The sequence below is a fragment of the Sylvia atricapilla genome, chromosome 27 (genome assembly GCF_009819655.1).
Source record: "Sylvia atricapilla isolate bSylAtr1 chromosome 27, bSylAtr1.pri, whole genome shotgun sequence".
NCBI lineage: Eukaryota > Metazoa > Chordata > Aves > Passeriformes > Sylviidae > Sylvia > Sylvia atricapilla.
Window position 1 is genome coordinate 1,136,135 of NC_089166.1, and position 27,951 is coordinate 1,164,085.

The 27,951-nt window shown below is 47.1% G+C and overlaps 3 protein-coding genes across 3 annotated transcripts; all 3 read left to right on the top strand.

Moving 5' to 3' along the window:
• LOC136372227 (gasdermin-A3-like) lies at positions 1-27,951 on the top strand. Its single transcript, XM_066336741.1, has 10 exons — positions 1-90; positions 13,414-13,678; positions 22,837-23,032; positions 24,362-24,527; positions 24,600-24,693; positions 25,103-25,150; positions 25,401-25,549; positions 25,743-25,893; positions 26,602-26,675; positions 26,814-27,951. The coding sequence occupies exons 1-10, from the start codon at positions 1-3 to the stop codon at positions 27,048-27,050; spliced, it is 1,470 nt and encodes a 489-aa protein (XP_066192838.1). The 3' UTR covers positions 27,051-27,951.
• Positions 1,344-19,593, top strand: LOC136372231 (gasdermin-A3-like). The gene is made up of 10 exons (XM_066336747.1): positions 1,344-1,624; positions 1,788-1,983; positions 7,825-7,990; positions 8,063-8,156; positions 8,555-8,609; positions 8,853-9,015; positions 9,202-9,343; positions 10,052-10,125; positions 10,262-10,563; positions 18,971-19,593. Exons 1-9 carry the CDS (start codon positions 1,405-1,407, stop codon positions 10,496-10,498), a joined length of 1,347 nt encoding a protein of 448 aa, XP_066192844.1. The 5' UTR covers positions 1,344-1,404; the 3' UTR covers positions 10,499-10,563; positions 18,971-19,593.
• Positions 14,749-18,905, top strand: LOC136372091 (gasdermin-A3-like). Its single transcript, XM_066336555.1, is given in 9 exon segments — positions 14,749-14,897; positions 16,211-16,376; positions 16,449-16,542; positions 16,957-17,004; positions 17,248-17,402; positions 17,598-17,748; positions 18,457-18,512; positions 18,514-18,570; positions 18,750-18,905. Coding segments are annotated over 9 exon segments (1,032 nt in total).

Genomic DNA, 27,951 nt, shown 5'->3' on the forward strand with positions numbered 1-27,951 from the left:
ATGAACAGCCAGGGATCCTCCAGCACAGATCAGGTTGAACACTGCCCCTGCCCAGGAGTTGCTTCAGGGAACTCCCCCTCCATTAGCAAGGTAAGAGAAAGCTCAAGAAAAGGACACCTTTAATATCAAACATTCAGTGAACATGAGTACCAAAGAACCAGTCTGTTGAAACTCCAGGACCATAAAAGGACTCCCAGTAAAAGGTGTTTGCAGGCAAATTAGTTCCAAGGAAAGCGGTGTTGATGTCTTAGACAAGCAATTCATCATAATGAATATGTATAAATGTGGTAGGTAAATCACTGGTTACACAGTCTCAGCACACACCCAGGTTAAGGAGAGATCTGCTGTGTGTCCTGTGCAGATGAAGAATGCCTGCCTTCTAACACTTCAAATTGTTTAGAAAATTTATTCTGGATTATTTCAGTATCAACAGAGAACACAGCAGTTCTGCAGTCTGCTCCAGACACCCACCAGCCACAGGAGGCATCCACATCACAAACAGGCAAGTGCATTATCCCAGAGCTTTGGGTAGGGGAGAGGGTTTGTGAGAGCTCTCTTTTAAGTGCTCTTGTTTAGTTTTTCTCTTTTCTTGGAGACTTCAAAACAATGTGTCAAGGAAATGCTACTAACATGGAGCACACAAGGCTATTTGTCTTTGGAATGGTTTAAACTGAAACAGGGTAGCATTGGATGGGATATTGAGAAGAAATTCCTCCCTGTGAGGCTGATCAGGCCCTGGCATAGGTTGCCCAGAGAAGCTGTGGCAGCCCCATCCGTGGAAGTGGCCAAAGCCAGGTAGGATCGGGCTTGGAGCAACCTGAGAGTGTGTCCCTGACCATGGCAAGGAGAGGAATGGGATGAATGTTAATGTTCCGTCGAACCAAAACCGCTCTGGATTACCCAATTTCCCCTCCCCAGCTCCTTTGTGTAAAACATCTGAAAGGTGAAACTGAAACTTTCTGATAAAAACAAGCTGTCTCAGACAACAAACAGGGATTTCTTTCTGCCCCTCAAGCTCTTCTCTGCAGACCACCAGGGCCTGCCCAACAAGGCTGGGCTGGGCAGGGCGGATTTTTCTCTATTTTGGGGCACGTTAGTCCCCAAAATCAGCACCCGGAGTCTGCCAACTGTATTCTGTCTAGGCAGTCACTGGGGTTCTGCAGTAAAGCAGAACAAGTCCAAAAAACACCTGGCTCCTGCTGCTCCTTCTCCAAATATGCCTGGTGACAATCCCGTGAAAATTGTGTCCTTGGATAATGTGGGTCATTATTTTGAAAACTTCTTAATAATTAAAGGAATGCATTGTTACAACGTTCTGCTATCATTTCAAGTAATTTGTCTTAAATTGTGTTTCCCAAGGCACAAATCCACTCAGCTTTCCTTCAAAACATCAGCCACAGCAGAATGTTTAAAAAAACCAACAAATCCATGACAAATCAAATGGATCCATGCAAAGAATTTGTCCCTGTTAAAAGCATCATAGACAATGAGCACTTCAGGACTCTCTATCTACTGATAAAAGAAAGAAAACCAAAAACCGTATTTCACCGAACTCCCGACTACCAGCAAACAGGGTTCACACTGCAGGATATGCTGCTGCCTGGAGAAGATGGTGAACAAATAGGTAAAGCATACATTTATCACTATGAATTTATCAAATACCATGGATAATATTATTGAACCATTTGTGGCTGAACTCTACCAAGTTCCAGCTCTCCTGTGTGTGATATACTTACAGTGCTGAGTCTGTGTAGTCCTGCTTAACATAACACATGGAATTATTTCAGAGCCCATCTATCAAGATTCCAGCCAATTTACTCTCACAAATGTCAGAGCTGGCCAAGCTGATGGAGGTCTCAGCCTTTCAGTTCAACCTGCAAGTGCAGAGGTGCAAGGAACTGTCTTCATCTACAAGGGGTGTTCTATCAAGGTACAGAAGAAGGCCATATCACTGGAATCACTGGAGGCACTGAAAGGAAAAAGGTAAGACACGACAAAGGGAGCAAACACACTCCAGTCTTCTCCCTCCAGCACAGACCAGGTCAACAATAGCTTTTCAACAGACAAAAATCAAGATTAAGACCTTTGGGCATCAATTTCCCCTACCTAGGCCAGCTTAGACAGGAAATAGAGTGACAAGGTCCCCCCTGAACCTCCTCTTCTACGGACTTATCGCCCTGTCCTTGTTTGACACTGACCAAATGCCAGGCACTGGGGAAGGTTGTTCACTCTCTCTCCCATGCTACAGCTGGGCAGAGGAGAGAGAAAAAATTAAATTAAGGGTTCTTGAGTTAAGGACCTTGAGAAAACACTCAAAGGGCAAAACAGGGTCAACTTAGAGGTACAAAATGAGTTTATTACCCACAAAATCAGAAGAGGATAATGAGAAATTAACTAAGTCCTCAAAAACACCTTTTTGCTCCCAAGCCCCTCCCTCCTTGCCACCAACAGTGCCCAGGAAAGATTTTGGTCAATTCCTCACCCAAGGTTTTATTCTGCTGTTCAGGGAGAGGAGTCCTTCCCCTGCTACACTGTGGGGCTCCCTTCCCATGGGAGACAGTTCTCCATGAACTTCTCCAGCGTGGTTCCAAATCTCACCAGCAGCAGTCCTGCCAAAACTGCTGTAACAGCAATCCTTCCCATGGGCAGCAGTCCTCTCAGAACTGCTGTGCTCTGGGTCACTCTTCCACTGGTGCAGTCCTCCAGGGACAGGCTGCTCCAGCCTGGGAGCAGGGGCCCCTCTCTCCACTGGGTGTGCCACTGGATCACAGCCTCCTCCAGCCATCCACCTGCTCCAGCATGGGCACCTCCCCATGGGCTGTGGGTGGATCTCTGCATCCCCTGTGGATCCCCATGGCCTGCAGGGGCACAGCTGCTCCACCATGGTCTCAGCACAGCCTGCAGAGGAGTCTTGGCTCTGGCACCTGCAGCACCTCCTGCCCCTCCTTCTCCACTGCCCTTGGTGGCTCCATGTTGTTTCCTCACATGTTCTCACCTCCTCCTCTTCTCTGGCTAGGAAAAATCTGTGTCCCAATTTGTTTTGATATTCTCCTTAAGTCTGTTATCACAGAGATGTTACCAACATCTCTGATTGGCCCAGCCTTGGCCAGCAGCATTTCCATCTTCAGTGTCATCAGCGATTGGCTCTGCTGGACATGGTGGAAGCTTCTGGCAGCTTCTCACAGAAGCCACCTCTGTGGACCCCTGTTACCAGACTCCAGGCCATGGAAAACCAACACATCCCCCCAGCTGTATCATCTGCTCCTGGTGCTCCAGACCCATCCTATCTTTCTCCTCTTTTAGGAATGTCAACATGGATCATTCCTTCATCCAACAACTACAGACTACAGACACTGATCTTTATGTGGTCACCGAAACTCTCGAAGCCTCAGAAGAGGTTGAGTACAAGGAATGCACCACAGCAGGCGGGCGCTTCAGGACCATGTTTAATGGAAAAATCTTTGGAAAGGTTTGGGTTCCTCCTCCTTCCTTCCCCAACACCTGCACTCAGGTGTTCTAAGAGGTTGTTTTCCTTGCCTAGGCTACCAGAGAGAACACCCAAAGCATAGTCGTACCCAAGGGCTGCATCCTGGCCTTCAGGACCATCCAGATACACATCAGAGATGGAGCATGGGGTAAGCAACTTCCAGGAATGAGCAGTGTCTCCCATGAAATGTGCAGAAGAGGAAGAACATTTTATGAAGAATCACTGCACCCCAGATAAACACTAATGTTGTTTGCAAGGAGAGGGGGGCAGCATGAGGGACAGAAATCACTTGGGGGAGGCCACACAGCCCATGCAAGATCCAAGGACAACACATGAAAGATGGTGTTTGGGGAAGGGTCATGAAAAAAGAGGAAGAAAGAAGCCTAAGATCTACTTTTCAGGAGCTGATAAAGGGCACAGAGAGCAGAGTTTAGGTTTGTTTATTTTCTACTCAGAAGAAAAGAATCATGGTGAGAACAGGGTGGGGGACCACCAGTGTGTGGGCGGATGAAGAACGGTGTATATGTCTTTTTTATCCTCTTTCAGATCTGGGTTATTTCTCAAGAAGATAATAAAAAGATCTTTTGCAGGTGAGGATAAGTTATGCATTTTAGAGTTTTCGCTTGCACAACTTTTACTTGCTTTTGGTAAGATGGAATTCTCCCAGCATAAAACAAATCAACAGAAGTGATTTGCATTTTCCTCTTCCTGAGACATCACAACTGCCCAAATTCCTTATTTGTTGAAGAATTTCTTTGAGAGCGAGGACATGATTTATATTTGGATTAAGGTTTGAGCTACTCCAGCCTGGGCCCCAAATTCAGGTCTGTGAAGCCTGTGGTGCAGTTAGAAATTACGTTAAGGTGTTGTTGGGTGTTAGGTTTTGTTCCTTTTTATTCTAAAGAATTTTTCCCCATAAGTTACCAAGGAGACTAAATGTCGTACTTAAGACTAATTAACAAAACAAAGGGATGGTAAAAGCTCAGAGGGGGGTGGAGTTTTGAGGCAGAAAAAAGGACAGAGCTTCAGGTAGCCTCTCTCTCTGGTTTTCAGCCTTCGGGGAGAAGGCACGGCTGGGTTGGTGCTCCTGCTGGAGGATTTCACTGCAGTCCAGTCTTGGGAAATTTGCCATCATCTGCTCACCCTGGAATTCTGAGCTTCTCTGCCGCCCTGCAAGAGCTGGGCCAGCCCTGCCCTGCCATCGTGGTTCCATCAGCGCTGCTCCTCTTGCTACAGCGTGACCCTGCATCCCCCTGCCCTGCCGGGACCCTGCCCCTGCTCTGCTGGGACATCCTGCCACTCTACAGCTACCGAGACTTTTTTTCCACTGTTCCCAGCTTGGTGCCCTGAGGATCATACAAAGGCACCGAGACCAAAGTGCCCTGGGTTTTTGTGAAGCAAAGTCCTCAAAGTTTTTGGTACTGTTTTTGTCATCAATGCTGTAGTTTTGTTTTCTTTTTTCTTTTGTTGTTGTTGTTTGTTTGTTTTATATATACCGTAGGGAAGTGGCTATCTAAGAGGGGTCACATAAACAATCTGCAGCTGGATAGCAACAGGATGCTAGCAGCTCTTATCTTTACTGCAGCCCTTTTCCTTAGACAGAGACATTGTGTCTCTGGGGTCCTTGAGGGTGCTTCTGGAGAATATCAAATGCGTAGCAGAAGCCATAGGAATGCAGAGGTGGGAGTCAGATTCACGCTTCTTCATTTAACCAATAGTATGCTTACTTTTACTTTTATGCATGAGCTTATTAGGTGTGCTATAAATTCTGTAAACACTTCTAAGTAAACTGAGTCTTGTTGATTCAATCATATCGATTGTGGCATTTCTCCCGCCGACCGTGACAATATACCAGTAAAGAACTGTTATTTCTATTTCCAAAATCTTTTGCCTAAAAGCTTTTAACCAAAAATATTATAATTGGAAAAAAGTGTCGTGGTGGTAGTTTACATTCTCCATTCCAAGGGAAGCTCCAGCTTTCCCTGGCAGATACCTGTCTTCCCAAACCAAGACAGGTGTGTACATGGGATAGTGGGTTTCTAGGTGTTTACAGGTAGAGTTTTGTAGTGTGAACATTTTAGCCACCTTAAGAATAAGATAAACAATGTTTGTTTGCATTCTTTTTATGACTTTTAATTGTAAACCATACCGAAGAGTATATAACCTGCCATTTGAGACAGAATAAAGAGAGAACATCATGCTAACCATATTGGTTTGATCTACGTTGCTCTGATTCCAGGCTTCCCATATTTTAGGGGTTCCCTGACTTCATACAGCGCCTGAGCAGGGACCCTTCGCTTCGATGCAGGTTTTGATTACACTTGGATGAGGGTTTTGATTACGCTTTTGATGCGGATTCGTTTAGATACAGTGGATTTCTTTTTTGATTTGTATTTCACTTTTATGCGGGTTTAAATTCGTTTTAATATGGGGAAGACTCCATGCTTGTTCCCGGATCACAAAACAGAAGCGGGGGAGCGAAGATTTGCGGAGCTGGAAAGCTGGAAAGCGAGGATTGCCTGGTCTGAAAAGTAGAGCAGCAGCAACTCGCCGTGGTGGGAGGTAAGCCGCAGTTGTGAAACAAAGAAACAGAAAGAAAAAAATATGGATAGAGAGTTACCGGTGGTGATGTGGCTCCTTTTAAATATTATCTCTAAGAGAGGTGAAAATGTAAAAGAAAATTACTTAGAACAACTAGCCCTATGGGCCAAGAAAAAAGGGAAATTAACCAGACCGTCACTCATGTTTAGTGAGACAGAGTGGCAAGAAATAGGAGAAATGCTGTGGGACTGTGTCATTGGAGGCAGGAAAGATGGGAAAACAGCTCAAGAACTTGGCGCGGTTTGGAAGAAGTTTTTAATTATCTCATCGACTCTCTCAGCTGAAAAAAAGGCTGCCAAGGCCACCATTCAGGCTCTTGAGGGGACGGTGGACGAGAGCAGGGAGGTGCAAAAATCCTCCAAGGTCGCGAAATTCTTTGGTGTGTATAATACCTGCCTTGTGAAGGGAACAATGGCTCTGGTCAGCCCCACTCTGCAGGATGTAATAGACTGCATGTCTCCAGGAATGGAAGTTTTCCTGCCGATGCCAAGGCAGACTGAGAAAGAGCAGGAAGCAGCTCGGCCACAGGAACCTGGGGGTGTGGTGAAAGATGAGAAGTCAGGCGGAGCTGAGGGAGAAACAGGGCTGGCACCGAAACAAGGGAGCGGAGTGCAAGGTGGAGACAGGAGTGAGAAGCCGCAGCCCCTTCCCTCTCCTGACAACAGGGAAGCGGCAGAACGCGCTGGGGCGGGTGGTGACCCTGACTCTCACAGCAGTGGCAGCACGACCAGCAGCCCGGTCATGGCATGCCAAGGCATCACCACAATGTCCCCTCTCCCATGGCTCTGGCTCAGAGATGTCGGAGGATGAGAATCCCAGCTTCAGTCTCCAAAGCAAACAGCGGTCCCAGAAAAAAAATCACAGCGTGCAAATGAGTTACAACAAATAATAGCCAAGCTTGCTGAGCTGTCAACCCGACAAGATCAAATAGAAAAGCAAAGAGCTGCAGTTCCTCAGCCCTGGTCACAGGGAGAGCACAACCTCCCCATGTGTGCTGACAGCTCCCCCTGCACCATCGGTTTTTGCTTCAGCACAGCAGGTGTCATTGCCAGCAATGCCAAAAAATCCAGTTGAGAGACACTGGACTTCAGTTCTTAAAAATGCTATTTTAGATGGAGATTGGCAAGTCACCAGTTCCATGGCCTGCCCTGTCATGGTCAATAATGGGAATGCTACTTGGGAACCTCACGAATGGAAAGTGCTTGAGTCAGCAAAGCAAACAGTCACTACTTATGGAATCAGATCAGAAGCAGCCAGAAACATAATTCAGTATATATTTACTGCAGATGTACGTTGCCCTGCTGATTCTACTAGCACTGCATCCCTGTTATCTCCTTCTCGGTTTCTCATATTTGAGAGAGAATGGAAGCGTTTGACAACTGAAGAAGCCAACAAACATCGAGTAGTGGGAGATCCTTTGTATGGGATCCACCCAGACATGCTAACAGGACAAGGACCTCATGCCACAACAAATGTACAGCCCACGTATCCCATTGAGATCCATCAGCTGTCTCAATCGCTGGCTCACTAAGCCTTGCTTCTGGTTCCAGACAAAAAGAAGCCAGCACCCTATTCTACAATAGCGCAAGGAGCCACAGAACAGCTGTGCAGCTTCTCACAGAAGCCACCTCTGTGGACCCCTTTTACCAAAAACAAGGCCATGGAATACCAACACATCCCCCAAGCTGCATCAGCTGCTCCTGGTGCTCCAAACCCATCCTATCCTCCTCTTTTAGGAAAATCAACATGGACCATTCCTTCATCAAACAACTACGGAGAACAGACATCGAGCTGTATGTGGTCACTGAAATCCTCGAGTCCTCGGAGGAGGCTGAGTACAAGAAATCCACCAAGGCAGGCGGGGGCTTCATGGCCAAGTGTTATGCCAGAGCCTCTGCACAGGTTTGGCTTCCGTCTCCTTCTTTCCCCAACATAGGCTCTCAGGTCTTCTAACAGGTTGTTTTCCTTGACCAGGCTACCAGAGAGAAAATCCAAGGCATAGTCATACCCAAGGGCTGCACCCTGGCCTTCAGGATCCTCCAGCTTTGCCTTAGAGATGGAGCATGGGGTAAGTAACTTGCAGAAATGACCAGTTTCTCCCTTCCAGAAAATATGCAGAAGAGGAAGAACATTTTACGAAGAAGCACCTGGCCTCAGATACACCCTAAACTTGTTTTCAAGGAGAGGGGGGCAGCGTGAGGGACAGAAATCAAATAGGGGAGGCCACAAGCCTATGCAAGGAAAAATATGTTGTTTGGGGAGAGATCAGTAAAGAAAGGAAAGAAGGAGGCCTCAGATATACATTTCAGGGGCTGCAGAGATTCTGTTGATAAATGGCACAAAGAGCAGAGTCTCGATGTTACTTTTCCTTTCATACAAAGAACAGCAGACACTTGGAGGAAACTGGGTGAATGACCACCACTAGGAAGGCTGGTATAGAAAACTATCCCTTTTGTCTTCTTTCAGATCTAGAATATTTCTGGGAAGAAGCTAAGGATAGGCAAGGTTATGTAGATGAGGGTAAGTAGTGTATTTTCCTGCTTCCACATGCACAACTTTTAGCTGCTTTGGGTAAGAAGGAATCTCCCCGCGAAAAACAATTCACCAGGAGACATGCATTTGCATCTTCCCTGAGACATCACAACTGCCCAAATTCTTAATTGCTTCGAAAACACCCATATGAGTGTTTCATACTCTGGCATTAGAAACGCCTGTGAACTAAAACTCATGTGACACATTTGGTCTCATTCTGGTTTGCAACTGCCTCCTCAACAGAAGAACTAAAAATAGTGAAAACAGAAGTTGAAAACTGCTGTCAAATCTTCTCTGAATTGTCTCCTGAGCTGCTGCTCATCATCTTAAACACCATCAAAGCTGTGATGAGAGACAAGAACCTCCTTCAAGAGCTCAGCCAGAAATTAAGTGAAGCTTTTCTTACTGCCATGATTTAGAAATACAGACACATCCAGGACAACACCTCTTGCCCCTGTGCATGTGCCACAAATGTCCATCCAAAATTCCCTCACTCAGCACATCTCTCTGATAGGGACAAGCAGCAGTCTCTGCCCTCAGATCCTGACATTTCTTTTCCTTGTTCCTTGCAGATGGAAGAGGTTCCTGAGCAAAATGATGGTTATGAGCTGAAAACTGAGAGTCCAGACTTACAGGCCCTGTTCAGCACCTTACAGCATTCTCCAAGAGATCGTCTCCTTCAGCTGGCAGAGGGAATCACCTACGTCCTTGACGCTTTGCATGGTGAGCCTTTGGGTCTGAAAGAGGGAAGTCGAGGCAGGGATGACTCCCAGTCCTGCCATTCCCTCCTGCTGCCTTCTCATACTCCTCGTCCTCATCCTCAAGTGGAATCTACATTCGAGTCCCATGGAGGGGAGAGGAGAGAAACCCCCTCTGCACCCATCCAGGGCCTCCTGCTCCCTCCAAGGGTGGTCACAGCTTCCTCCCAAGGGGCAGCCCAGATCTCTGCTCTGGTGACCAGTGACAGGACCCAAGCAAATGGCTGGAGCTGTGGCTGGGACAGTTAGCTTGATGTCAGGGACAGGTTCTTATCCCAGAGGGTGCTCAGGCACTGAACACACTCCCCAGGGAATGGTCACAGCCCCAAGGCTCACAGAGCTGCAGCAGGGTTTGGACAGTGCTCTCAGCACATGCTCACATTGCTGAGATTGTCCTGTGCAGGGATGGGAGGTGGACAGCAATTATCCTTGGAGATCCCTTCCAGCCCACTATTCCATCATTCTGTGAGTGACAGCCACATCACTCTCACACTCAGCCTGCACAAATCATTTCCATTAAAACATCCAAAACACCTTTGACCAAAGGAGCATTTCCTACAAGGAATGATCACCCTTCCCATCCTCTTCACTCTTTCCCATCCTGCTCTCGATTCCCATCCCACCACTAACCTTGGTGGGAGGTTCTGGATCCAAACCCAGTTTATTTCTGCAGAGTTACTGGAGGATCAGCTGCTGCTGCTGCTGGAATCCTTGGAAAGGAAGATTGTGTCCCAACAGCTGAAGCTGGTGAGAACACACATCACATTTGGCTCCTTGCAGGGGGAGGCAGGGGCTATGTTAATTATAAAAATTTTTCTGTAGTGATGTCATCTGTTGACAACTGATTGAAATTCTGATTTTGCTTTTTAATTGTTGTTTAAAGGTTGAAAGACTACTGAAACATGACCTGAAGTATGAGATGCAGCTTCTCCATGAGGATGCTAAGCTGCTCTCCTTCTCACAGGAGGAGGATCGGAGGTTAAGCATTGCCCTGGTGGAGCTGAGTAGAGTGGTGCTCCAGGAAGATGGATCAGCTGTCCCTAGGGATCAACCATTTGAGGCCATGGCAGCCCTGTTTGTGGCCCTGTACACCCTTAACATCCTGAGTGGCTCCAAGTAGGAGGTACCTGGCCCTGCCCAGGGAATCCTCAGGCAAGATCTTGGGAAATTCTTTCTGACAATGAAGTTTTCTCTCCCAGCATCATCCTTGTTGATGCTCAAGGCTGCTTTGGCGAGCAAGAGCATATTTTAGTTTGGAAAACAAATTATGGATATTAAAGGCTGAATATCAAATTGAATTGTTTGTCTTCCCAAGAATACTGAAGGACAACAGGAAAATCCACAAGCTCGAATAATCACAGGCCTGGCACAGGTGCCTCATGTAATCCTGCTTCCCTGAAAATGCTGCTGCTGCTTCTGAAATCAGGAAATGGGAAAGGGAAGGCCAAAGGGAATGGAAAGGGGAAGGGAATACAGAGGTAAAGGGGAGATGCAAGGGAAAAGGACATACAAAGGCAAAAATGAAATACAGAGGAAAAGGGAGGAAATGAAAAGGAAACAAAAGCTAAAGGAAAACATCAGCAGTGATTCACCCTCGTCCCCCACTGGTTCAGCAATAACTTCCATTAACTGCTGGTTGTAGGAAATGGGGAGGTTCCCAAAGGTTTCACTCACACCTCCCTGGTCCCATCTCCCTGAGATCCTCAAGAGACATGGGCAGCCCTTCAGAGAAACGCTATAAGCACTCTCATTATCATTTTATAAATAAAGAGCAGCTTCCTGCTAAGCAACTGTGTGTTCTCATCTGTCAGTTCTAAATTTTGTGTCTTTTCAGTCCCATGGCACATCGGACAATCTCAGGACTGAGGCTGTACCAGATCTAAGGGCCCTTGCTGTAGATACAGGAGTCTCATTGTAGAAAACTTTCCAAAATAAAGTATAAACATTTTGATTACTCCTTTGTAGAGTATTCCAAAGGAGACTAGTAAAAGTGAAGCATTCAGGTAAAAATGTGCACTTGAGTCTTGGCATATTCCCATGGATGGCTTTTGCTGTCAAACAAGCATGGCAATGTATCCAGGAAACACAGAATGGCTCGGGTTGGAAGCTACCCTATGACTCATCCAGCTCTAGCCCCAGCCATGGGGAGGGACACCTTCCACTACCCCAGGTTGCTGCCAGCCACATGCAACCTGGCCTTGGCCACTCCCAGGGATGGGGCAGTCACAGCTTCTCTGGAAAACTTGTGCCAGGGTCTCACCTACATTTACAAGGAGGAATGTCTCGCCAATATCCCCTTCTGAGTTCATCTCTCCATGTCAAAGAAGAGCAGCGTTACATGGCTCTATGAAGCTGAATCGTGAAATGATGGAACAGTTCAGCTTGAAGGGATCTTAAAGCCAATCCAGGGGCAGGGACACCTTCCTGTCCAGTCTGGCCTTGGACACTACTAGGGATGGGCTTACATCTCCTATACCTGAAGAAATATGAAGTCAAACAGGTGGACTGTGAGCCTAAAGAGGCCATTGAGAGGAGGAGGGATTTGGCTACAAAGAGTGGTGCCACTCTCTGACGAGAACATAGGCACGTAGCTATTGCCCAGTGAGCTGGGTGGTAACCAAATCACAGCCAATTAGGTTCAAATGCAGAGCCTTGAGTAGCCTATATAAGGATGTGCACACCATTAAAAGCTCTCTCTGCCGCATGAACTTTGATGTCGTCTCTGTCTCCCCCGACCGCGACGAAGAAACTCGAGTTATATCCACAGCCCCTGTAACAGACTCTGCTCAAGGAAGAGTTACGGAAGCGACAGCCAATTTGTGGAAGCTGAACACTGGTGAAACCACAGGAAACTGCTCCAGCAGGGAATAATTCTGGACAATAATAACTCTGGTGTGAACACCCAGGAATCCTCCAGCAAGTATCGGATCTAACGTCGCTTTGGGGAAGCCCCCCATTAGCAAGGTAAGACAATCCAACTTCTTTGCTATGGAGATGTGGTGGCGCCAGCTTCCTGAGAGACTCATGGCCCTGGTATTTACGAAACTCTGCCACACCTTCAGCAGAGAGCCTGAGAACTTCTGCCCAGTCCTGCTCTCTCCAGAGGCCATATCACTCAGCAACCCCACAGTCTGCTCTGCACACCCACACCCCACAAACAGGCAAGTGCATTGTCCCAGAGCTTTGGGTAGGAGAGAGGGTTTGTGGAAGTTCTCTGTTAAGTGCTCTTCTTTAGTTTTTCTCTCTTCTTGGAGACTTTCTAGGGAATGAGTCCTGCAAGGACTACTAACATTGAGCACACAAGGCTATTTGTGTTTGGTTTAAACTCAAAGAGGACACAGTTAGATGGGATACTGGCAAGAAATTCCTCTTGTGAGGCTGATCGGGACCCAGTACAGGTTGCCCAGAGAAGTTGTGGCTGCCACATCCATGGGAGTGTCCAAGGGCAGGTTGTATGCAGCTTGGAGCAACCTGGGAGAGTGCAAGGTGTCCCTGAAAATTGCAGGGGTATAATGGGATGAGTCTTAAGGTCTCTCCCCACCAAAATCAATATAGATTGCCCAGTTTCTCCTCCTCAGCTTCTTCCTGTAGAACACCTGAAAAGTGAAACTGAAACTTTTTGATATAAACAAGCTATCTCAGAAAAAAAATAGTTTCTTTTTGGCCTTCAAACACCAGCTCTCCCCTGCAGACCAACAGGGTCTGTCAAATGAAGTTGGGTTGGGCAGGGCTGATTTCTCTCTATCTTGGGGCACATTTGCCCCCCAGATCAGCACCCTCAGAGTCTGCCATCTGTGTTCTCCCTGCACAACGCCTGGGGTTCACCTGCAGAGAGGGACAAGAGTAAACAACCCACAGCCCCTGCTGCTTCCTCTCCAAACACTCCCTGTAACAATCCTGTGAAATTCATGTCCTTGGACAATAGGGGGATTTTGAGTCATCAGTTTGAAAACTTCTTAATCATTAAAGTAACAATTTGTTACAATGTCCTCCTATTATATCAAGTAATTTGAGTTATGCTCCTTCTTTCCCAAGGCACAAGTCTCCTTGGCTTTGCTTCAAAACCTCAATCACAGCAGAATGTTCAAAAAAGTCACCAAATTCATCGTAAATAAAATGGATCCAAGCAAGGAATTGGTCCCTGTCAAGAGCATCGCACACAATGAGCACTTCAGGCCCCTCTGTCTAGTGAAAAAAAAAAGAAAATCAAAACATGTATTCCACCCAGCTCCCTCCTACGAGCAAACAGGGTTCACACTGCAGGATGTGCTGCTGCCTGGAGAAGATGGTAAACACATAGGTAAAGCATACATTTATCACTATGAATTTATCAAATACCATAGTGTTGGGGTTTGAGTTTTTTTAATCCTTTTTCTTTACTTGTTACCAGTGGCATTTTTTCCCATTGTAATGCTAAGAAGCTGTGATGACTGGGTGCTTGAGACGGTGGAGAGGGGAAAATCTCATTCGATCTGAGCCTTCAGAGGACAGTGGTGTAGCTGCAGCTTGGGGAAAGGAACTAACTGCTGCTGCAGAAGTCCAGCTCAGTCCTGTTTCTGCTGGTGTGGGGTGAGCCCCTGCTCCTGGGAGCAGCCACTGAACTGGGATCTGCTTATCTCCTGCCTTATTAAAAGAGGGGCTTGTGGCCACGCCAGGAGCAGGGTTGCTGTTCCAACCCCTTCCGCCTCTTTGCCACTGCTCTGAGTATTTTTTTGCTGCTCTGTAGCCTGCAAGCCCTGCCTGCTGAGACCTTCCGCGTCCTCAGCCACAGGTCCAGAATTTCTGATCCATCTCTTCCATCCCTTCCCGCCTGGGCCGAGCCGCCACCGCCGTGTGCTCCCCGAGCCCGCCCGACAGCGCCCCCTGCAGGCTCGGGGGAATCAGCGCACCCGCCCTGCCCGCCGGGAGCCACCAGCGCCCCTGCCGGCTGTGCCCAGAACTGCACCAAAGGGGAAAGTCCAGTGGGCAGAGAAGCGATTACTGAGTTCCTGGTTCTGTTTTGTTAAGGCTGTAGTGGTTCTTTTGTTTGCCTTGTTATACATACTAGTAATAAAAGGTCATCCCAATCTGCATATATTTGCTGAGAGGCTCCTCAATTTTCAAAATTATAATAATTCGGAGAGAGCAGGTTTGAATTATCCATTCCAAGGAAGGCCCAGCTCTCCCTAGCATACACCTGTCTTTTCCAAACCATGACGCATAGATAATGTTTTTGAACCATTTGTGCCTAAACTGTACTATGTTCCAGCTTTCCTGTGTGAGATGTACTTACAGTGCTGAGTCTGTGTAGTTCTGCTTAACGTAACACATAAAATAATTTCAGAGTCCATCCATCAAGATTTCAGCCAATTCACCCTCACAAAAACCAGCATGGACCAAGCTGATGGAGGTCTCAGCATTTCATTTGACGATGGAACTGTAGAGCTGCAAGGAGATTCCATCTTGTCCAATGTGTTTTCTATCAAGCTACAGAAGAAGAGCATATCACTGGAATCACTGGAGGCACTGAGAAGAGAAAGGTAAGGAAGGACAAAGGGAGCACACTCGCTCCATTCATCCCCCTCCTGCACACACTAGGTCAACAATAGCTTTTCAACAGCCTAAAACCAAGAATAATGGCATGAATTTCCCCTAACTAAGCCAGGTTAGACAGGGAATGGAGTGACAAGGTTTGCCCTCACCCTCCTCTTCTACCAGCTCATTCCTCTGTTGTGGTTTGACACTGGCCAAATGCCAGGCACTTACAGAAGTCACTCTCTCTCCCCTGCTACAGCTGGGCAGAAGAGAGCAAAAAAATTTAAACAAATGCTTCATGAATTAAGGTAAGTACCTTGAAAAAACACTCAAAGGGCAAAACAGGCTCAACTTAGTGGTACAAAATGAGATTATTACCCACAAAATCAGAAGAGGATAATGAGAAGTTAACTAAGTCCTTAAAAACACCTTTTTTTTCCCCAGCCCCTCCCTCCTTGCCACCAGGGAAAGGGCATGGGGGTTTTGGTCAGTTCCTCACCCAAGGTTTTCTTCTGCTGCTCAGGGAGAGGAGTCCTTCCCCTGCTACACTGTGGGGCTCCCTTCCCATGGGAGACAGTTCTCCATGAACTTCTCCAGCGTGGTTCCAAATCTCACCAGCAGCAGTCCTGCCAAAACTGCTGTAACAGCAATCCTTCCCATGGGCAACAGTCCTCTCAGAACTGCTGTGCTCTGGGTCACCCTTCCACAGGTGCAGTCCTCCAGGGACAGGCTGCTCCAGCCTGGGAGCAGGGCCCTCTCTCTCCACTGGGTGTGCCACTGGATCACAGCCTCCTCCAGCCATCCACCTGCTCCAGCATGGGCACCTCCCTATGGGCTGTGGGTGGATCTCTGCATCCCCTGTGGATCCCCATGGCCTGCAGGGGCACAGCTGCTCCACCATGGTCTCAGCACAGCCTGCAGAGGAATCTTGGCTCTGGCACCTGCAGCACCTCCTGCCCCTCCTTCTCCACTGCCCTTGGTGGCTCCATGCTGTTTCCCTCACATGTTCTCTCCTCCTCCTCTTCTCTGGCTAGGAAAAATCTGTGTCCCAATTTGTTTTGATATTCTCCTTAAGTCTGTTATCACACAGGTGTTACCAACATCTCTAATTGGCCCAGCCTTGGCCAGCAGCATTTCCATCTTCAGTGTCATCAGGGATTGGCTCTGCTGGACATGTTGGAAGCTTCTGGCAGCTTCTCACAGAAGCCACCTCTGTGGACCCCTGTTACCAGACTCCAGGCCATGGAAAACCAACACATCCCCCCAGCTGCATCAGCTGCTCCTGGTGTTCCAAACCCATCCTATCCTCCTCTTTTAGGAACATCAACATGGACCATTCCTTCATCAAACAACTACGGAGAACAGATATCGAGCTGTATGTGGTCACTGAAATCCTCGAGTCCTCGGAGGAGGCTGAGTACAAGGAATCCACCAAGGCTGGCAGGGGCTTCATGGCCAAGTGTTATGCCAGAGCCTCTGCACAGGTTTGGCTTCTGTCTTCTTCTTTCCCCAACACCTCCACTTAGGTGTTCTAACAGGTTGATTTCTTTGTCCAGAGCACCAGGGAGGACAAACAAAGCATAGTCATACCCAAGGGCTGCACCCTGGCCTTCAGGACTATCCAGATACACATCAGAGATGGAGCATGGGGTAAGTAACTTGCAGAAATGACCAATTTCTCCCTTCCAAAAACTATGCAGAAGAGGAAGAACATTTTATGAACAATCACCTGGCCCCAGATACACGCTAAACCTCTTTGCAAGGAGAGGGGGGCAGTGTAAGCGACAGAAATCACCTGGTGGAGGCCATGCAGCCCAAGCAAGATCCAAGAGCAACACGAAGAAGATGCTGCTTGGAGAGGAGTCAGTATGAAAAGAAGAGAAAGGAAGTCTCAGATTTACTTTTCAGGAGCACCAAAGCTCCTGCTGAAAAATGGCACAGAGAGCAAAGTTTGGGTTTGTTTGTTTTCTAATCAGACAAAAAGAATCAGAGTGAAAACAAGGTGGGTGAACAGCAGTGGGAAAGCACAAGTAGAACACCATAAATGTCCTTATCCTCTTTTAGACGCGAGTTATTTCCAAAGAGAAGACTACATAACTGCATCTTATGAAGGTAAGCATTAGTAATGCATTTAAAAGCTTTTACTGCACAACTTATTTGGGGTAAAATGGAATCGCCCAGCATAAAACAATTCACCAGTAGAGGTGCATTTGCCTCTTCCCTGAGGTATCGCAACTGCCCAAATCCATTTATCACTTCAATAACACTCATACGAGCATTTCATATTCTGGGTTTAGAAATGCCTGTGAACTCCTAGAAATCAAATTACACATTTGGACTCCTTCTGCTTTGCAGGTCCCTCACTAGGAAAATTAGGAGTAGTAGTGAGAGAAGATGAAAAGCACTGTCAAATATTCTCCGAGTTCTCTCTTGACCTGCCGCTCATCATCTTAACCACCATCAAAGCTGTGATGAGAGACAAGAACCTCCTTCAAGAGCTCAGACAGAAAGTAGGTGAAGCTATTCTTACAGTCATGATTTAGAAATACAGACACATCCAGGACAACACCTCTTGCCCCACAAGTCACCTGCCCTGTGCCACAAATCTCCATCCAAAATTCCCTCACTCAGCACATCTCTCTGATAGGGACAAGCAGCAGCCTCTGCCCTCAGATCCTGACATTTCTTTTCCTTGTTCCTTGCAGATGGAAGAGGTTGCTGAGCAAAATGATGGTTATGAGCTGAAAACTGAGAGTCCAGACTTACAGGCCCTGTTCAGCACCTTACAGCATTCTCCAAGAGACCGTCTCCTTCAGCTGGCAGAGGGAATCACCTACGTCCTTGACGCTTTGCATGGTGAGCCTTTGGGTCTGAAAGAGGGAAGCCGAGGCAGGGATGACTCCCAGTCCTGCCATTCCCTCCTGCTGCCTTCTCATACTCCTCATCCTCATCCTCAAGTGGAATCTACATCTGAGTCCCATGGAGGGGAGAGGAGAGAAACCCCCTCTGCACCCATCCAGGGCCTCCTGCTCCCTCCAAGGGTGGTCACAGCTTCCTCCCAAGGGGCAGCCCAGATCTCTGCTCTGGTGACCAGTGACACGACCCAAGCAAATGGCTGGAGCTGTGGCTGGGACAGTTAGCTTGATGTCAGGGACAGGTTCTTATCCCAGAGGGTGCTCAGGCACTGAACACACTCCCCAGGGAATGGTCACAGCCCCAAGGCTCACAGAGCTGCAGCAGGGGTTGGACAGTGCTCTCAGCACATGCTCACATTGCTGAGATTGTCCTGTGCAGGGATGGGAGGTGGACAGCAATTATCCTTGGAGATCCCTTCCAGCCCACTATTCCATCATTCTGTGAGTGACAGCCACATCACTCTCACACTCAGCCTGCACAAATCATTTCCATTAGAACATCCAAAACACCTTTAACCAAAGGAGCATTTCCTGCAAGGAATGATCACCCTTCCCATCCTCTTCACTCTTTCCCATCCTGCTCTCGATTCCCATCCCACCACTAACCTTGGTGGGAGGTTCTGGATCCAAACCCAGTTTATTTCTGCAGAGTTAATGGAGGATCAGCTGCTGCTGCTGCTGGAATCCTTGGAAAGGAAGATTGTGTCCCAAACAGCTGAAGCTGGTGAGAACACACATCACATTTGGCTCCTTGCAAGGGGAGGCAGGGGCTATATTAACTACAACAGTATTTCCATAGTGATGTCATAAGTTGACAACTGACTGAAATTTGGATTTTGCTTTTTTTATTATTGTTTAAAGGTTGAAAACCTACTGACGCATGACCTCGAGTATGAGATGCAGCCTTTCCATGTGGATGCTGAGCTGCTCTCCTTCTGACAGGAGGAGGATCGGAGGTTAACCATTGCCCTGGTGGAGCTGAGTAGAGTGGTGCTCCAGGGAGATGGAGCAGCTGTCCCTAGGGATCAACCCTTTGAGGCTGTGGCAGCCCTGTTTGTGGCCCTGTACACCCTTAACATCCTGAGTGGCTCCAACTAGGAGGTACCTGCCCTGTCCAGGGAAGCTCCACGCAAGATCTTGGGAAATTCTTTCTGACAATGAAGTTTTCTCTCCCAATATCATCCTTGTTGATGCTCAAGGCTCCTTTTTGGAAAAAGCATATTTAAGGCTGGAAAATCAATTATGGATATTAAAGGCTGAATATCAAATTGAATTGTTTGTCTTCCCAAGAATACTGAGGGACATCAGGAAAATCCAAGCCCAGTTAATCACAGGCATGTCACAGGTGCCTCATGTAATCCTGCTTCTCTGAAAATGCTGCTGCTGCTTCTGTAATCAGTAACAGGGAGAGGGAAGGCCAAAGGGAATAGAAAGGGGAAGGGAATACAGAGGGAAAGGGGAGATGCAAGGGAAAAGGGAAGGTACATACAAAGGCAAAAATGAAATGCAGAGGAAAAGGGAGGAAATGTAAAGGGCACAAAAGCCAGAGAAAAAAATCAGCAGTGATTCACCCTGGTCCCCCTCTGGTTCAGCAATAACTTCCATTAACTGCTGGTTGTAGGCAATGGGGAGGATCCCAAAGGTTTCACTGACACCTCCCTGGTCCCATCTCTCTGAGATCCTCAAGAAACACAGGCACTTCAAAGAAACACTATAAACACTCTCATTATCATTTTATAAATAAATAGCAGCTTCTTGCTAAGCAATTGAGTGTTCTCAAATGCAATTTCTTAATTTTCTGTCTTTTTGGTCCCATGGCACATCTGAAAACCTCAGGACTGAGGCTGTAGCAGAATTAAGGACTCTTGCTATAGATGCAAGAGTTTCATGTACAGAATTTTGTAAAATAAAGTATGAACATTTTGACAACTCCTTTGTACTGTACTGCAAGAGAAACTAATGAAAACAAAGTATTCAGGTAAAAACTTGATTCCAGCAGTTGAGTCCTGGAATCCTCACCTGGATGGCCTTTGCTGTCGTACAAGCATGGCAATGTATCCAGGAAACACGGAATGGCACAGGTTGGAAGGGACCTTAAAGCTCCAGAGACATTCCAACCCCCTGCCATGGGCAGGGGACACCTTCCACTATCCCAGGTTGCTGCAAGCCACATCCAACCTGCCTTTGGACACTCCCAGGGATGGGGCAGCCACAGCTTCCCAGGAAAACCTGTGCCAGGCTCTCAACCGACTTCACAGAGAGGAATTTTGTGTCAGTATCTCCTCTTGAGTCCATTTCTCCATCTGTCAAAGAACAGCAGTGTTACATGCCTCTATAAAGTTGAATCATGGAATGATGGGATGGTTTGGCTGGAAGGCACCTTCAAGCCAATCCAGTCCCACCTGCTGCCAGGGGCAGGGACATCTTCCTCTCCAATCTGGTCTGGGACACTTCCAGCAATGGACTTATATCTCCTGCACCTGTAGAAGTTTCATTTACCCACAGCGCCTTTCAGAGACGCAGTGTGATGACTTAAAAAGGAAGTTTTACGCAGGCAGCAGCTGATTTGTTGAGGGGGAACACGGGCTAGGGGTGTAAAAGTGCTGAAGGGATCTCACAACTGGGAACAACTCCTGACAAGCTGCTGGGATCCTCCAGCACGGATCGGGTCGAAGGCGGCTCCTGCCCAGGAGTTGCTTCAGGGACCTCCCTCTTCGTTAGCAAGGTAAGAGAAATCCATTCACTTTCTGCTCCGGGTTTGAGGAAGTGCAAGTTTCCTGTACAACTGATGTTTCCTATACTTAGCAAACGCTTGCTCACCTCCGGCAGACAGCCAGAGGACTTCTCCCCCGTCCAGCTGCTCTCCAGAGGCCACATCACCTCAGCAGCCCCACGGTCTGCTCTGCACACCCACCATCCCACAAACAGGTAAGTGCATTATCCCAGAGCTTTGGGCAGGACAGAGGATTGGCGGGAGCTTTGTTCTTTAAGTGCTCTTGTTTAGTTTCTCTTTTCTTCTTTGAGGCTCCCAAGGGAAAGAGCCCGGAAGCGCTACTAACATTGCGCACACAAAGCTTTTTGCCTTTGGCATGGTTGTAACTGAAAGCAACTAGGGTTAGATGCAGGGACACAGGGAAGAAACTCCTCTGTGTGAGGGTGGTCAGGCTCTGGCACCGACTGACCCACATCCCGGGCAGTGTCCAAAGCCAGGCTGGACGGGGCTTGGAGCAACCTGTGATAGTGGAAGGTGTCCCTGACCATGTTCAAGAGAGGAATAGGATGAGCCTTCGCACCCAAACTGAGACATTAATTTTGAAGAATTAAGGACTTTAGTTAAACTAGATATTGCTGAGGTAAACTTCCCTTTGTTAACAGAAGCCGGATGTAAGGAACTGATTAATCGGGAGGCCTGTCAGCCTAATCAGTAGACTCCAAGAATACAATGTGATCATAAATCAGATAGTCTTGAGAAAACAGGATTCAGGTGTCACCAACACTAAAAGATTAAAAATTTAAAGCCAGGAGGACCCATCTTACTTCATCATTTTGAGATGCCACCCCATAAGAAGGACCACTGACCCATTTCAAAGTAAAAACTAGGCATGCTTAATTGCTTTTTGGCTAATTACCATACGAAGGGGGTAATGGGATGGACCAGAGTTATGAATATGCATTTGTGTTTTGGGTATTCAACATTCCTATACATAAAAAGACCCTGTGAGCATTTGTAAATTGCGTGTGTGTATTTGGAAGCTATCCCGCACGCTGCCCGGCGTTGTAAGAAACACACGCTTTCTAACTTCAAACTGTTAGAGAGTCTTTGTTCGTCACAGTTGGATATCGGTATTAGATCAATATCCATATTTTTAATAAGTCAAAACCATTCTGGATTGCTGTATTTTCCCTCTCCAGCTCCATTCCGTAAAACACCAGAAAAGTGAAACTGAAACTTTCTGATAAAAACAAGATGTCTCTGAAATGAAATAGGGATTTCTTTCTGCCCCTCAAACACCAGCTCTCCCCTGCAGACCAACAGGGTCTGCTCAAGGAGCTAGGCTGGGCTGATTTCTGTCTCTTTTGGTGGATATTTGTCCATAAAATCAGCATCCTCAGAGTCTGCCTGCTCTGTTCTCTCTGCACAATCACTGGTGCAAAATCACCTGCAAAGGCATACAAGGCCAAACAACCAACAGCTCCTTCTGCTTCCTCTCCAAACACTCCCTGTAAAAACCCTGTGAAACTTGTGCCCCTGGGTAATATCAGTAATTTTTTTGAAAATTTCTTAATAATTAAATTATAATGTTATTACAATGTCTTGCTTAAGCTGCACGAGCGGAAATGTAGCTTAGACCTCAGGAAAGTATTTTACACTGAAAGACTGAATGGTCACTGGAATTGTCTGCCCAGAGATGTGGCACAGCAATCATCCCTGGACATGTTTAAGAAAAGACTGGAATGGCACTCAGCGCCATGATGAGGAAAGTGTTTGGTCATAGCTTGGACTAGATGATATCCAAGGTCTATTCCAACCTAGTTCATTCTGTGATTCTGTGCTAATATTTCAAGTATTTTGGCTTAATTCGTGTTCCCTCTTTCCCAAGGCACAAATCTCCTTGACTTCACTTCAAAACCTCAATCACAGCAGAATGTTTAAAAAAGCAACCAAATCCATCATAAATCAAATGGATCCAGGCAAAGAATTAATCCCTGTCGAGAGCATCGCAGGCAACGAGCACTTCAGGCCCCTCGGTCTACTGACAAAAAAAAGAAAACCAAAATACATATTCCACCGAGCTCCCTACTACCAGCATTCAAGGTTCACACTGCAGGATGTGCTGATGCCTGGAAAAGACGGCAAACAAATAGGTAATGCCCAAATTTATCTACATGAATTTATCATATACCACAGATAATGTTTTTGAACCTTTTGTGGCTGAACTCTACCAAATTCCAGCTTTCCTGTGTGTGATATACTTACAGTGGTGAGTCTATGTAGTCCTGCTTAACATAACACATGGAATTATTTCAGAGCCCATCTATCAAGATTCCAGACAATTTACTCTCACAATAACCAGCGCTGACCAAGCTGATGGAGGTTTCAGCGTTCCACTTGATCCTGCAAGTGTAGAGCTGAAAGGGGCTGCCTCCGTGTCCAAAGAGCTTTCTATCACAGTACAGGAGAAGAGCATATCACTGCAATCACTGGAGAAACTGAGAGGAGAAAGGTAAGGAATGACAAAGGGAGCACACACACTCCATTCATCCATCTCCTGCACACACTAGGTCAACAATATGTTTTCAACAGCCTAAAACCAAGGTTAAGACCTTAGAGCATGATTTTCCTCTAACTAGGCCAGCTTAGAAAGGGAATGGAGTGACAAGGCCTCCCTGACCATTCTCTGCTATTGGCTTATTCCTATGTTGTGGTTTGACACTGGCCAAATGCCAGGCACTGACAAAAGTCCCTCACTCTCTATCCCCTGCTACAGCTGGGCAGAGAGACAAAAAATTCAACAAATGCTTCATGAGTTGAGATAAGGACCTTGAGAAAACACTCAAAGGGCAAAACATATTCAACCTAGAGTTACAAAATGAGTTTATTACCCACAAAATCAGAGGAAGATAATGAGAAATTAAACAGGCCCTTAAAAACACCTCTCTTAGCCCCTCCCTCCTTGCCACCAACACTGCCAGGGAAATGCATAGGGGTTTTGGTCAGTTCCTCACCCAAGGTTTTCTTCTGCGGCTCAGGGAGAGGAGTCCTTCCCCTGCTACGCTGTGGGGCTCCCTTCCCATGGGAGACAGTTCTCCATGAACTTCTCCAGCGTGGTTCCAAATCTCACCAGCAGCAGTCCTGCCAAAACTGCTGTAACAGCAATCCTTCCCATGGGCAGCAGTCCTCTCAGAACTGCTGTGCTCTGGGTCACTCTTCCACAGGTGCAGTCCTCCAGGGACAGGCTGCTCCAGCCTGGGAGCAGGGCCCCCTCTCTCCACTGGGTCTCCCACTGGATCACAGTCTCCTCCAGCCATCCACCTGCTCCAGCATGGGCACCTCCCCATGGGCTGTGGGTGGATCTCTGCATCCCCTGTGGATTCCCATGGCCTGCAGGGGCACAGCTGCTCCACCATGGTCTCAGCACAGCCTGCAGAGGAATCTTGGCTCTGGCACCTGCAGCACCTCCTGCCCCTCCTTCTCCACTGCCCTTGGTGGCTCCATGCTGTTTCCCTCACATGTTCTCACCTCCTCCTCCTCTTCTCTGGCTAGGAAAAATCTGTGTTCCAATTTGTTTTGATATTCTTCTTAAGTCTGTTATCACAGAGATGTTACCAACATCTCTAATTGACCCAGCCTTGGCCAGCAGCATTTCCATCTTCAATGTCATCAGGGATTGGCTCTGCTGGACATGGTGGAAGCTTCTGGCAGCTTCTCAAAGAAGCCATTTCTGTGAACCCTTTTTTCCAAAAAGCAGGCCATGGAAAAATCTACACATCCTCCCCAGCTGTGTCATCTGCTGCTGGTGTTCCAAACCCTTCCTATAATTTTTCTCTTTTAGGGAAATCAACATGGATCATTCCTTCATCAAACAAATAGTGAGAACTCGCATTAAGCTATATGTGGTCACCGAAATCCTCGTAGCCTCAGAAGAGGCTGTGTACAAGGAATCCACCAAGGCAGATGGGGGCTGCATTGCCGAATTTTATGCTGCATTATTTGCAAAGGTTTGGCTTCTGTCCCCTTCCTTCCCCAACACCTGCACCCAGGTGTGCTAAGAGGTTGTTTTCCTTGACCAGGCTACCAGAGAGAACAAACAAAGCATAATCATACCCAAGGGCTGCACTCTGGCCTTCAGGATCATCCAGATACACATTAGAGATGGAGCATGGGGTAAGTAATTGGAGAAATGAACAATTCCTCCATTCCAGGAAGAGTTCAGAAGAGGAAACATTTTATGAAAAATCACCTGGCCCAGGATAAACCCTAAACTTGTCTGCATGGAGAGGGAGGCAGTGTGAGGGACAGAAATCACCTGGGGAAGGCCACACAGCCCATGCAAGATTCAAGACGAACACAAGTATAATCCTGTTTGGGGAAGGGTCAGTAAGAAAAGGAAAGAAGGAACTGTCAGATTTACTTTTCAGAAGCTGCAAAGCTACTGCTGATAAATGGCACAGAGAGCAGAGTTAGGGTTTCTATTCCAATCAGAAGAAAAGAATCAAGATGAAAACAGGGTGGGTGACCAGCAGTGGGAAAACTAGTACAGAACACAGTAAACATCCTTTTTTTTCTCTTTCAGATCTGGGTCATACCCCAGAGGAAGAAAAGGTAATCGGATATTTACAAGGTGAGGATATGTAATGTATTTCAGAGTTTACATGTGCACAATATTACCTGCTTTGGGTAAGATGGAATCACCCAGCATAAACCAAATCAACGGAAGTGATTTGCATTTGCCACTTCCCTGAGGTATCACAACTGCCCAAATTCTTAATCACTTCAAAAACATTCATATCAGTGTTTCATACTCCAGCTTCAGAAATGTCTATAGACTCCTAGAAGGCAAGTGACACATTTGCACTCCTTCTGCTTTGCAGTTCTATCAGGAAAACAAATAGTGGAGAAAGAAGTTAAATACTCCTGCCGAATTTTCTCAGAGTTGTCTCCTGACCTGCTGCTCATCATCTTAAACACCATCAAAGCTGTGATGAGAGACAAGAACCTCCTTCAAGAGCTCAGCCAGAAAGTAAGTGAAGCTTTTCTTACTGCCATGATTTAGAAATACAGACACATCCAGGACCACACCTCTTGCCCCACAGGTCACCTGACCTGTGCCACAAATCTCCATCCAAAATTCCTTCACTCAGCACATCTCTGCTCTGGACAAGCAGCAGCCTCTGCCCTCAGATCCTGACATTTCTTGTCCTTGTTCCTTGCAGATGGAAGAGGTTGCTGAGCAAAATGATGGTTGTGAGCTGAAAACTGAGAGTCCAGACTTACAGGCCCTGTTCAGCACCTTACAGCATTCTCCAAGAGATCGTCTCCTTCAGCTGGCAGAGGGAATCACCTACGTCCTTGACGCTTTGCATGGTGAGCCTTTGGGTCTGAAAGAGGGAAGTCGAGGCAGGGATGACTCCCAGTCCTGCCATTCCCTCCTGCTGCCTTCTCATACTCCTCGTCCTCATCCTCAAGTGGAATCTACATCTGAGTCCCTTGGAGGGGAGAGGAGAGAAACCCCCTCTGCACCCATCCAGGGCCTCTTGCTCCCTCCAAGGGTGGTCACAGCTTCCTCCCAAGGGGCAGCCCAGATCTCTGCTCTGGTGACCAGTGACACGACCCAAGCAAATGGCTGGAGCTGTGGCTGGGACAGTTAGCTTGATGTCAGGGACAGGTTCTTATCCCAGAGGGTGCTCAGGCACTGAACACACTCCCCAGGGAATGGTCACAGCCCCAAGGCTCACAGAGCTGCAGCAGGGTTTGGACAGTGCTCTCAGCACATGCTCACATTGCTGAGATTGTCCTGTGCAGGGATGGGAGGTGGACAGCAATTATCCTTGGAGATCCCTTCCAGCCCACTATCCCATCATTCTGTGAGTGACAGCCACATCACTCTCACACTCAGCCTGCACAAATCATTTCCATTAAAACATCCAAAACACCTTTGGCCAAAGGAGCATTTCCTACAAGGAATTATCACCCTTCCCATCCTCTTCACTCTTTCCCATCCTGTTCTCGATTCCCATCCCACCACTAACCTTGGTGGGAGGTTCTGGATCCAAACGCAGTTTATTTCTGCAGAGTTACTGGAGGATCAGCTGCTGCTGCTGCTGGAATCCTTGGAAAGGAAGATTGTGTCCCAACAGCTGAAGCTGGTGAGAACACACATCACACTTGGCTCCTTGCAAGGGGAAGCTGGGGCTGTGTTAATTATAACAATATTTCCATAGTGATGTGATAAGGTGACAACTGACTGAAATTCTGATTTTGCTTTTTTTCTTGTTGCTGTGAAGGTTTCAAACATCTTAGAACATGGCCTGTATAAGGGAAAGAAGAGATTCCATGTGGATGCTGAGCTGCTCTCCTTCCCACATGAGGAGGAACAGATGTTAACCATTGCCCTGGTGGATCTGAGTGGAGTGCAGCTCCAGGAAGATGGATCAGCTATCCCTAGGGATCAACCCTTTGAGGCCATGGCAGCCCTGTTTGTGGCCCTGTACACCCTCAACCTCCTGAGTGGCTCCCCGTAGGAGGTACCTGGCCCTGCCCAGGGAAGCGCCACACAAGATACTGGGGAATTCTTTCTGATAAGAGAGTTTTCTCTCCCAATATCATCCTTGTTAATGCTCAAGGCTGCTTTGGCTGGCAAAATCATATTTAAGCCTGGAAAATCTATTATGGATGCTAAAGGCTGAATATCAAAGTGAATTTGTGTCTGTCTCCCCAAGAATGCTGAGGGACATTCAGGAAAAATTCACAAGCTCAAATAATCACAGGCCTGGCACAGGTGCCTCATGTAATCCTGCTTCCCTCAAAATGCTGCTGCTGCTTCTGAAATCAGGAAATGGAAAAAAGGAAGGGGAAATGAAATGGAAAGCGGAAGGGAATGCAGATGGAAAGGGGAGATGCAAGGGAAAAGGGAAAGAGAACACAAAGGCAAAAATGAAATGTAGAGGAAAAGGGAGCAAATGAAAAGGAAACAAAAGCCAAAGGAAAACATCAGCAGTGATTCACCCTGGTCCCCCTCTGGTTCAGCAATAGCTTCCATTAACTGCTGGTTGTAGGCAATGGGGAGGATCTCAAAAGTTTCACTGACACTTCCCTGGTCCCATCTCCACAAGATGCTCAAGAAACACAGGCAGCACTTCAGAGAAACACTATAAACACTCCCATTATCATTTTATAAATAAAAAGCAGCTTCTTGCTAAGCAATGAGGTGTTCTCAAATGCAATTTCTTAATTTTCTGTCTTTTTGGTCCTATGGCACATCTGACAACCTCAGGACTGAGGCTGTACCAGAAATAAGGGCCCTTGCTATGGATATAGCCATCTCAGGCAGAGAACTTCCTCAAATAAAGCATGAATATTTTGATAATTCCTCTGTACTGTATTCCAAGAGAAACTAATAAAAGTGAAGTGATCAGATAAAAA